The sequence below is a fragment of the Orussus abietinus genome, unplaced genomic scaffold (genome assembly GCF_000612105.2).
Source record: "Orussus abietinus isolate OABI.00-Male unplaced genomic scaffold, Oabi_2.0 scaffold342, whole genome shotgun sequence".
NCBI lineage: Eukaryota > Metazoa > Arthropoda > Insecta > Hymenoptera > Orussidae > Orussus > Orussus abietinus.
In genome coordinates this window covers 81546-94359 of record NW_019394615.1, presented here as the reverse complement: position 1 = coordinate 94359, position 12814 = coordinate 81546, and the positions used below count along the sequence as shown (strand labels likewise).

Genomic DNA, 12814 nt, shown 5'->3' with positions numbered 1-12814 from the left:
ATATGAACTGAGCATAACTTTGAAAATAGTCACGATTAGGACGTTTGAATGCGCACTGATCATGGCACTTTACACATGAATCTGCATTATGATGATTAGTCTGATGCGGAACGCGTTGAAGATGTTGTTGGGCAGTGCTGGACCAACGATAGACGAATGAATTTCGGCATTATATTCATATAAACTGAGCATAACTTTGAAAACAGTCATGGTTAGGCCATTTGCACATGCACTGATCATGATACTTTTTGCATGAATCTGCATCATGATGATTAGTCTGATGGGGAACGCGTTGAAAATGTTGTTGGGCATTGCTGGACCAACGATAGACGAATGAATTTCGGCATTACATTCATATAAACTGAGCATAACTTTGAAACTTGTCACGATTAGGTCGTTTGCATGCGCACTGATCATGGCACTTTGCACATGAACCTGCATCCTGATGATAAGTCTGATTTAAAATGCGTCAAAGGAGACGTTGGTCAGCAACAGGACCGATGACAACATCCCAACATAATTTCCACCCTGCACCACACATACCCTCAAAACTAGTACGATCTTTCCCAATGCGTATGGAAACGACCTCACAACCTTATCAGTCAGAATCAGTGAAGGCAAGGATACATACTCTCCAGAAGAAGTCCCTGGACCACCTCTTAGTACCCCAGCATCCCGCTGGAGCGCCCCAAGCGCGGCGCCTCAAAAGGGCCCTTTGATCTCCTCCACGACCTGTACCATTCGTTTCCGCCGACGTCCCTATCCATCTCCCCTGGTCCTGGGTCCCGGTAGAACCTGGAGAGAGACGTCGGGCTCGTCCGGGAAGAGGAAGCTGCGAGGAAGGAAGAGAGCTAGACCCGCGGAGAGGCTCCAGCGGGAAGAAGAAGCGGCGCGTTGGGTCCACTTTCGGCATAGTTAGGCACGCTATCAGCCACTTGCTGACTCTGATGGGTCTGATAGGCCGGACTGTTGCCGGGATTGCTTCCTGCCCGATTGTGAGACGGAGATGTCGAGACCGGAAGTCCTGCCGGGGCTCCGTTTCCAGTCGCCGTCGTGGAGTTGCGGGCGCAACTTTGGGCCTGGACCTGGGCCTGGACCTGGCCTTGGGATTGACCCTGGCTTTGGGCCTGACCCTGGCCTTGACCCTGGGGGTGACACAGCTGACCCACTGGGCTCGAACGTTGCATCGATATCGCAGGGATCTGGGTTATCGTCGGGGCTGGTCTGATCTGTTGGACGTTGTTGTTGGTTGGTTTCTCACCCTGGAGCCAGTAGGTCGTCATGGTGCCTTTGCCCTGGAACATGGAAAGATTGATTAACGTCAGGATAAGACTTAACTAGGAAGCCATTTGGCATGAATAACTTGTCATCCTAGGTGCCCCATATCGAAAAATGTGTGACACTTCAATCTAGGACCACATTGACAGATTCTTTTCCCAGCTATATTTTTATCAGTACTTTTGCACATTTTTTTCACGGGTCCACATTAGAATTTCCAAGCTAGGTGTAAGATAGACCCTAGATCAAATTTCATCCTCCATCCAAGGCAATTTTTGCTGATGGACACCTATTAGGAATTAATGTGTCATGAACAATTTTACATCCTAGATACCCCATATCGAAAAATGTGTGACACTTCAATCTAGGACCACATTGACAGATTCTTTTCCCAGCTATATTTTTATCAGTACTTTGATAAATGTTTTTCACGGGTCCACATTAGAAGTTCCAAGCTAGGTCTAAGATAGACCCTAGATCAAATTTCATCCTCCATCCAAGGCAATTTTTGCTGATGGACACCTATTAGGAATTAATGTGTCATGAACAATTTTACATCCTAGATACCCCATATCGAAAAAAGTGTGACACTTCAATCTAGGACCACATTGACACATTCTTATCCCAGCTACATTTTTATCAGTACTTTGATAAATGTTTTTCACGGGTCCACATTAGGATTTCCAAGCTAGGTCTAAGATAGACCCTAAATCAAATTTGATCCTCCATCCAAGGCAATTGTTGCTGATGAACATCTGTTAGGAATTAACGTGTCATGAACAACTTTACATTCTAGAACACCCTAGATGAACCATACCCAAAAAACGGGTAACACATCAACGTAGAACCAAAATTGCCACTTTCTTCCCACCCAAGTCATAGCGACCCTTCCAGATTTTGGACTTAGGAAGTTGCAGTGCGTCAATTTTTGCTGATGAACATCTATTAGGAATTAACGTGTCATGAACAACATTACATTTTAGAACACCCTACATGAACCATACCCAAAAAAAGGCGTAACACATCAACGTAGAACCAAAAATGCCACTTTCTTCCCACCCAAGTCGCTATTAGCGACCCTTGCAGATGTTGTACTTAGAAAGTGGCGGTGTATCAATTTTTGCTGATGAACATCTATTACGAATTAACGTGTCATGAACAACTTTACATTCTAGATCACTCTAGATAAACCATACCCAAAAAACGGTTAACACATCAACGTAGAACCAAAATTGCCACTTCTTTCCCATCCAAGTCATAGCGACCCTTGCAGATTTTGTACTTAGGAAGTCGCTGTGCGTTTTTCTCGCGGAATCCGCTTAGCGGAAAAAATCCCGGGGCATTCCCACGGGATCGGCACGAGGTGATGACACCGAAAGTTGAATATCGCAGGAATGCAACTATTCGCCGTGAAATATTCGAGGTGATTCGACCTCTTCATGGTCAAGAGGCCGTAATTACAGGTGAGGTGGAGGCATAGTTTCACGCATATTCCGGGAACGTGAGGGTGTGCGTTAATTAGATGCTTGGAAACATTACACCATAACGGTGCAATGGCTGCTGTACAGGCGGTACACTGTTAAGTGTGAAACGTTTAACCAGAAGGGTTAAGGAACGTGTGCAGAAGATAAGTGTTTATGAGTCCAGCGTAATGAGGATGGCATTACCGATGACCGCGCTTAATTCTCGTATCTGTCGGCAGATAGGCTAGTAAAATTATTTAAAAAATCCGGAATAACATTTCGAAGTGAGGAGAAACTTTGGAACTTTTCAATCTGTGATAAAAAGTGTTGGGAGTGGAACAAAAGGCATTTTATTCGAAGCCAGGGGAATTTGTTTTGTTAAAAATTAATTGTTAAGGATTTCATTTGCTTTCGAATGCAAAGGGAAAGTTTGTTCATTGTTAACGTCGATAAATAAGCCAGGGAAATAATTTAAAAAATCCGGAATAACATTCTGAAGGGACGAGAAACTTTGGATCTTATAATTATATATCACACTTTCATATCACCTTAATGCTAGGGGAATTTAGAAAGGACTCTATTCCCCTNAGGGCCTCCATTCCCTTGAAATTCCCTATCTTGGATTCGTTGACCACCTCGTGTAATTTCCTATCTAGGAAAAGTTTTACAAATATTTTGACTTTTTGGTATGTTTTTATTGCACTTTCATGTCACCTTAATGCTAGGGGAATCCGGAAGGGCCTCCATTCCCTTGAAATTCCCTATCTTGGATTCGTTGACCACCTCGTGTAATTTCCTATTTAGGAAAAGTTTTACAAATATTTTGACTTTTTGGTATGTTTTTATTGCACTTTCATGTCACCTTAATGCTAGGGGAATCCGGAAGGGACTCCATTCCCTTGAAATTCCCTATCTTGGATTCGTTGACCACCTTGTGTGAAGCATACATGCTGGGTGCAATAACACCGTTATCCGGTTTATGGTCTTATTGCACCAGTTATGGTGGTTCAAAATGGTCGACATGTAATGTATGTATATACACGAAGTGCTTCGAGTTCCATTACCTTCAACGTGACCTCTCCTCTACAAACGAGGTCGAACGTCCCGAACGTGTCCAGGATCTCCTTGGTCTTCGGACTGACGTGTATCTTGAGAGCTGTTAAAACAGAAAGAGCCATCTTGAATCTCGGTAAAACGGAAATAGGGTAGAGACTACAACCACCATCGCCGTTTCTAACCTAAATGGATGGATAGGTATAATATACGTATATTAGATGTACATGGAATGTCTATATGTCTAGGGGAAAACTATATCATTCACTTTCTAAATTTTCGGTTTTGTCAAGTTCTGAGATAGTCATTGTAAATTTTTGTCCTTGTTAAATTCCGAGATAGTCATTGTAAATTTTCGTCCTTCTCAAGTTCCTCGACAAGTCCCTGTCAAGAGATAGTCATTGTAAACTTTCGTCCTTATCAAATTCCGAGATAGTCTTTCAAACCCTTCGTCCTTCTCAAGTTCTGAAATAGTCATTGTAAATTATCGTCCTTGTCAAGTTCCACGACAAGTCCCTGTCAAGAGATAGTCATTCTAAACTTTCGTCCCTATCAAATTCCGAGTTAGTCTTTCAAACCCTTCGTCCTTCTCAAGTTCTGAAATAGTCATTGTAAATTATCGTCCTTGTCAAGTTCCACGACAAGTCCCTGTCAAGAGATAGTCATTCTAAACTTTCGTCCCTATCAAATTCCGAGTTAGTCTTTCAAACCCTTCGTCCTTCTCAAGTTCTGAAATAGTCATTGTAAATGTTCGTCCTTGTCAAGTTCCACGACAAGTCCCTGTCAAGAGATAGTCATTCTAAACCTTCGTCGTTACCAAATTCCGAGATGGTCATTCTAAGCCTTCGTCTTTATCAAGTTCTGAGATAGTCCTTGTACATTTTTTTGACCTCGCATAGTCATTATAAATTCTCGTCGGACTTACCTTCGCCGTTGCTCTCCATTCTCGACGCAGTGTTGACTGTATCGCCGAAGAGGCAATATCTCGGCATTTTTAAACCAACCACACCTGCCACACAGGGTCCTGAAAAAAGAGAAAGATAGTCCCGCAAATTAGTCGACGACTTCGCGGTTATTACACAAAAGTATAGTCTCCATTCGTAAGTTGGACGTCATTAAGGCGATGTCTTCATCGCGAGGACCGAATTAACGGCGGAATGGAAATCGGGGCTTAATTTAAAAGCAGAGTGATTTTTTAATTACCTTTTATTTTTATTTATTACACTTTTACTTTATTATTATTACTTAATATTTTTTTAATCATTTTTCATTATTTACATATTGGAATAGGATTTTAATTAATTAATTACATTTCATGATTGCATGATATCCGAACACAGATTTAAAAAGTTATACAATCAAGGAAGAAATTGACAATACTCGATGTCAAAGAAGGAATATTTTTGTTGTCACGGAAAAAGTGTCCAATATTGGAACATTATTGTTGTCAAGTAAAAAATTGCCAATATACGAACATTATTGTAGCCAAGGAAGAAATTGCCAATATTTGTTACCAAGGACGGAACGTTATTGTTGTAAAGTAAAACATTGCCAATATTCGAACATTATTGTTGTCAAGGAAAAAATTGCCAGTATTCGTTAACAAGGACAGGACATTATTATTGTCAAGTAAAAAATACCCAATATTGGGAAATTATTGTGGCCAAGGAAAAAATTGCCAATATACGACCATTATTGTTGCCAAAGAAAAAATTGCCAATATTCGTTACCAAAGAGGGAACATTATTGTTGCCATAGACAAAATTGCCAATATTCGTTACCAAGTAAAAAATTGCCAATATTGGAACATTATTGTTACCAAAGAAAGAAATTGCCAATATTCGTTACTAAGGAGGAATCATTAATATTGTCAAGTAAAAAATTGCCAATATTGGAACATTATTGTTACCAAAGAAAGAAATTGCCAATATTCGTTACTAAGGAGGAAACATTAATATTGTCAAGTAAAAAATTGCCAATATTCGTTACCAAGCAGGAAACATTAATATTGTCAAGTAAAGATTACCAATATTGGAACATTATTGTTGCCAAGTAAACAATTGCCAATATTGGGACATTATTGTTGCCAAGAAAAAAATTCACAACATTGGAGCATTATTGTTGCCAAGTAAACAATTGCCAATATTGGAGCATTATTGTTGCCAAGGAAAAAATTCCCAATATTGGAACATTATTGTTGTCAAGTAAACAATTGCCAATATTCGTTACCAAGAAGAGAACCGTAACAATACTTGAAAATTAACAATGCACCCAACGTAATTGGGTTCAATTCTCCCTTTATTGTGTTAATTAACAATACATGAAAAAGAGTGACGTTCCAACATAAGCTTCATATATCTATCTTGTTATCATAGACATATCCTGTTATCACAGTTACTTCCAAGTCAAGGCTCGATTTTTCACGTGGAAAAAAGCAGACAGGAGTGCTCCATCTTGAGATTTTTCAATTTAAATTGCGACAATTTTCCAGGGATAGTGGTCGAATTTTTTTTATCCGAGCGGAGGAAGATTAATGAAAAAACGAAGATGGGTGCGAACCGGTAGGCTCGGTTAATTGATGGTCCGGAAAGTCAGCCAGCCAGGCTCGACAAATTGCCGGGGATTTTCCAATATTTCAACGTCCCCAAGGAGCGGCTTCGGGACTGTCGCCTCCAAGAAGACGGAAAATCTTCGTTTAATAAAAACCAGGGTCAAAGATTTCAATCTTCGCGGATGTTTTATCAAAATCGACGTATAAAGTCTCCCGTCGATATTTTATCAGGTCCTATTCGTTATTTAATGGATAATTCAATTCAATTCAGATTATAAAACAGAAACGCGTGATTGGAGAATCGTCTAATATAAACTAACCTAACCTAACCTACCCTAAACGTTAATTATTAATTCCAGTCCTCGTGGGATTCAAATGTGGGATTTCAATCCATCCCAGATAGCCTAACCTAATCTAACATAACCTAACCTAACCTAACCTAAACTGTTTCCCCCCAAGAAGAAGGAAAATCGCCGTTTAATAAAAACCAGGGTCAAAGATTTCAATCTCCAAGGATGTTTTATCAAAATCGACGTATAAAGTCTTCCTGTCGATATTTTATCAGGTTCTATTCGATATCATTCATATCATTCATATCATTCATATCATTCATATCATTCACATAATTCATATAATTCATATAATTCATATAATTCATATAANTTATTGCGCCCAATAATTACATTATATATACGCAATAATTATATTATATATACGTAACAATAATTTTACGATCGTTTACTCACTTTGGAAGGAGCTGATATAGCAATTCCTCGCACTTCCGCTTCTCCTCGAGGTAATCGGCGGTTCTCTCCTCCACCAAAGTCTCCAAATTGTTGGCGTATTGTTCCATACGAGAGAGCAGATTGTCCAATATGTTGCTGCTCTCGTAATCTCTGGAACAAGATAAGATATGACGTTATCAAAAGTTACTATCAGTATAGAAGGAACTGCAAAGAGATATTACAGTGAAAGTTAACATTTACATTTGTTATTATTAAAGTGTAGTGTATATACTTGGCGCGAAACTCAACCGAGCTTCTTAACCCAACCAAACCATAAGAGTGCGTTTCTCTTATCGCATTCGCATTTAATAATTATTCATGGAAATTTTATATACAGCAGGTCTATATATGCACCCTGTAATGGTTACAATGATTATAATTGTCGTAATAATGACATTTTAAATCCATTAATTGTAATATTGTCATTTTAAATCCCTTAAGTCTAGTAATGTCATTTTATGTCCCTCCGCAAATTCGGCCATCATAATAAAAAAATTATAATAAATGCAATTGGCGCGAAACTCTACCGAGTTTCAGGATATATCAAATTATATATCCCTTAATCATAATAATGTCATTTTAACTCCCTCCACAAATTCGGCCATCATAATAAAAATTATAATAAATGCATTTGGCGCGAAACTCTACCGAGTTTCAGGATATATCAAATTATATAACAGTACGTTCTATGTACGTAAAACAGCATATTCTATATATGTAAAGCAGTACATTTTATATATGTAAAACAGTACGTTCTATATACGTCTGGCCGTGCATTTTATGTACGTAAAATAGTACGTTCATAATTCATATAATTCATATAATTCATATAATTCATATAATTCATATCATTCATATAATTCATATCATTCAGATCATTCAGATCATTCAACAGATCTTGATACAAAAATGTGTCACTGCAGAATCGTTCAATATAAACTAACCTAACCTAGCCTAATCTAACCTGACCTAACCTAAACTGTCTCCTCTCCTAGAAGATGGAAAATCGCCGTTTAATGAAAATCCCGGTTAATAATTTCAATCCTCGTGGGATCCAAATGTGGGATTTTAATCCATTCAATATAGCCTAACCTAATTTAACCTAACCTAACCTAACCTAAACTGTTTCCCCTCCAAGAAGACGGAAAATCACCACTTAATGAAAATCCGGATTGATGATTTCAATCCTTGTGGGATCCAAATGTGGGATTTTAATCTATCCCATATAGCCTAACCTAATTTAACCTAACCTAAACTGTTTGCCCACCAAGAAGGAAAATCGCCGTTTAATGACAACCCGGGTTAATAACTTCAAGCCTCGTGGGATCTAAATGTGGGATTTTAATCCATGCAATATAGCCTAACCTAATTTAACCTAACCTAACCTAACCTAACCTAACCTAACCTAACCTAAACTGTCTCCCCTCCAAGAAGAAGGAAAATCGCCGTTTAATGAAAACTCGGGTCAAAGATTTCAATCCTCGCGGATGCCTTATCAAAATGGATCTATGAAGTCACCAATACTGGTTCATTTAGTGCAGTTCATTAGCTTCGAAATGTTCATCTGCGGTAATTACTTGTTCATTCCACCGAAACCCTGTTAAATCGAAGCGAGCATAGAAATGATTTTTTTCCAAACAAAGACACTTTTTTCGCTCGATTTAATCACGGCTTAATGAACTAATTAATTAATGAACATTACCAGAGTGCATCCCGATCCGAAGTTTCAGCTGCTCGTTTTGTCTATGGCGAATCCTGAACGTCATGACAGTGTCTCGAAGTGCCAAGCTCATCCTCGCTATTTCCCTGGCATGATTCATTCCATTTCTCACTGGCAATCCTGAAACAACCATGTACGCGTCTCCTATCGTCTCCACCTGAAACAAACATTGTCAGGAATGACAATGAATTAAGATGATATGAAAGAGTCAGACTATGTGTATATATACGAGTTCCTCGCTCAAATGTATTTGGTTCGAAACACTACCGAGTTTGTCGCTCGAATGTATTTGGCTCGAAACTCTACTGAGTTTCTCAAATGTAATTGGCTCGACACTCTACTCAGTTTCTCGCTCAAATGTATTTAGCTCGAAACTCTACTCAGTTTCTCGCTCAAATGTATTTAGCTCGAAACTCTATCGATATCCTCGCCCAAATGAATTTGGCTCGAAACTCTACCGAGTTTCTCAAATATATTTGGCTCGAAACTCTACCGACATTCTCGCTCAAATGTAATTGGCTCGAAACTCTACCGACATTCTCGCTCTAATATATTTGGCTCGAAACTCTACCGAGTTTCTCAAATATATTTGGCTCGAAGCTCTACCGACATTCTCGCTCAAATGTATTTGGCTCGAAACTCTACCGAGTTTCTTGATCTGAGAAGTCAAAACGTTGGGGAAAGTATTCCCTGAATTGGGGGTGCCGATTAGTTTGAAATTTCGCCACGGGGACATGGAGGCGCTAAAGTAGGTCTTTAAACTCATGAAATTTCATTTGCGGGTTGCATATCCATGGGGAATTCTTAAAAGTCCTTAATCGGGCCTTTAACCAGCCGTGCTTAAATCAGCCGTCGCTAAACCGCGGTTAACGGTTGATTAACCTCCGTCAGGAGGATACCAGAGGCGCTTAATTAAGCATTACGCGCTTATTAAGGATCCGCTTGGGGTACCCTATAAATCCTATAAATACGAGGCGAACGGTTTAACGTCGCCGATCAGACGTAATCGGCTTTCTTCGCAGATCGGATCGCTCGGCGTTTATATCGCGCCGATTAAGCAATAATGAGGCTCATGACCTCAATTGATAAGCACTAATTAGGGAATGAACGTTTTTTACGACAATTTTATACACGTAAACGTAGTATATACATATTTTGAACCTTTCATATACGTAGATTGACCCTTTCGTATCGCCTCAAATGTTCGTATTATATTTCAAATTTTTAAGTGCGCTTATATGTTTTAATTGCACAGAATATCTTTTCAATACTTTAATTGGCGCGATTTAAGCAATAATGAGGTTCACGACCTGAATTGATAAGCACTAATTAGGGAATGCACGTTTTTTACACCAATTTTATACACGTAAACATAGTATATACGTATTTTGAACATTTGATATACGTAGATTGACCCTTTTTTAACGTCTTAAATGTTCATATGGTATTCCAAATCTTTAAGTGTGCTCATATGACTTAATTACAGTGAATATCTTTTCAATACTTTAATTGGCGCGATTTGAGCAATAATGAGGCTCATGACCTCAATTGATAAGCACTGATTAGGGAATGCGCGTTTTTTACAACAATTTTGTATACATAAACGTAGTATATACATATTTTGAACCTTTGATATACGTAGAATGACCCTTTCGTAACTCTTAAATGTTCATAACGAATTGTTGGAAACTTTAAATTAATTAAATCAACGTTTTGAAAACGGGCGATAATAATAAATAAGCTTGCAGAATGTAGAAATGTACAAAAATCGTTTTCATGTATTATATGTAATTAAATTAAATTTGTATAAACAATCACCGAACTCACCATGTACACGTTAAAATTCTCGATTATGGAATCAGAACAGGTGTATAGGTTGTTTAAAAAATAGAAAAGGTAGAAAAAGGTAGAAAAGGTAGAAAGGGTACAAAAGGTAGAAGTGGTAGAAAAGGTAGAAGGGTAGAAAGGGTAGAAAGGGTAAAAAGGGTAAAAAGGGTAGAGGGGGTAGAGGGGGTAGAGGGGGTAGAAAGGGTAGAAAAGGTAGAAAAGGTAGACAAGGTAGAAATGGTAGAAAAGGTAGAAGTGGTAGAAATGATAGAAATGGTAGAAATGGTAGAAAAGATAGAAAAGATAGAAAAGAAAGAAAAGAAAGAAAAGGTAGAAAAGGTAGAAATGGTAGAAATGGTAGAAAAGATAGAAAAGATAGAAAAGAAAGAAAAGGTAGAAAAGGTAACTTAAAAGGTTCTACGCAAGGCCCTAACACAAATTAAATTAAATTTGTATAAACAATCACCGGACTCACCTTGTAGACGTCAAAATTCTCGATAATGGAGTCGAAACAAGTGTACAGGTCGTTTAAAAGGTCGACCACCTGTAATGGCGTACTTTCGGCAGAGAGACTCGTGAAACCGACGATATCGCTGAAGTAAATTGTAACTTGGTCATATGTCTCAGCAATCACGCTTTGGCCAAGAATCAGCTGAGATGCCACGGATCTGTAAATAAAAATGATAAAAGATAAGGATAGTTTCAAAATGCCACTATCTAATAACCTTAAAGTAGTGGAAGTCACGTTTTATATACGTAATATACGATGATACGTAAATACGTTCTATATACGTAAAGCAGTACATTTTATATATGTAAAACAGCACGTTCTATATACATTAAACAGTATGTTCTATGTATGTAAAACAGTACGTTCTATATACGTAAACAGCACGTTTTATATATGCAAAATAGTACGTTCTATATACGTGAAACAGTATGTTCTATATATGTAAAACAGTACGTTCTATATACGTAAACAGCACGTTTTATATATGTAAAATGATACGTTCTATATACGTGAAACAGTATGTTCTATATACGTGAAATAGTACGTTCTATGTACATAAAACAGTACGTTCTATGTACGTAAAACAGCATATTCTATATATGTAAAGCAGTACATTTTATATATGTAAAACAGTACGTTCTATATACGTCTGGCCGTGCATTTTATGTACGTAAAATAGTACGTTCTATATACGTCTGTCAGTACATTTTATGTATGTAAAACAGTACGTTCTATATACGTCTGGCTGTGCATTTTATATACGTAAAACAGTACGTTCTATATACGTCTGGCAGTACATTCTATATACGTGAAATAGTAAATTCTATATAAGGCTGGCAGTGTATTTTATATACGTAAAACGGTACATTCTATATACGTCTGGCAGTACATTTTATATATGTAAAACAGTACATATTATGTACGTAAATAGCATGTTTTATATACATAATACGTTCTATATACATCTGACGTAAAGCAGAAGGACCCTCCGCCATTTTGCTATATTTCCCTATAGAGAGGTGATCGATTGTATGCAGGAAAGTCGATCACGTTCGAGACATTAATTATTCTCGAGATATATCCCACGTGGAGCGTCGACGATAGAAAATGGAACGGAAACGCGTCGGGGATGAGCGAGGGCTTGTCTGGTTAAAGATATTTCCGGCCGCCATTTTGTAAAATGGTATCGATTGCCTTGTAATAATAAAATCGGATATTTTACGAAATGTAATAATTACTGTACACAATAATTACATTGTATATACGTAATAATTACTGTGTGCAGTAATTACATTATATACACGTAATAATTATTGTATGCAATTATTGCATTATATATACGGAATAATTACTGTGCGCAATAATTGCATTATATATACGTAATAATTACTGTGCGCAATAATTACATTATATATACGTAATAATTATTGTATGGAGTTATTGCATTATACATACGTAATAATTACTGTTCGCAATAATTACATTATATACACGTAGTAATTATTGTATGCAATTATTGCATTCTATATACGGAATAATTACTGTGCGCAATAATTGCATTATATATACGTAATAATTACTGTGCGCAATAATTACATTATATACACGTAATAATTATTGTATGCA

At 37.7% G+C, this 12814-nt stretch overlaps 1 protein-coding gene across 1 annotated transcript in view; it reads right to left on the bottom strand.

Annotated features, from left to right (window-relative positions):
- Nucleotides 1-851: 851 nt before the first annotated feature.
- LOC105704270 (atrial natriuretic peptide receptor 1) overlaps nt 852-12814 on the bottom strand; it is an 82207-nt gene continuing 70244 nt past the window's right edge. The window contains exons 17-21 of the mRNA XM_023432874.1: nt 11153-11417; nt 8833-9007; nt 4720-4818; nt 3806-3897; nt 852-1295 (exon numbers count right to left, since the gene is read on the bottom strand). Coding sequence (XP_023288642.1) covers nt 852-1295; nt 3806-3897; nt 4720-4818; nt 8833-9007; nt 11153-11417 — 1075 coding nt within the window. The remainder of the gene's footprint in view (nt 1296-3805; nt 3898-4719; nt 4819-8832; nt 9008-11152; nt 11418-12814) is intronic.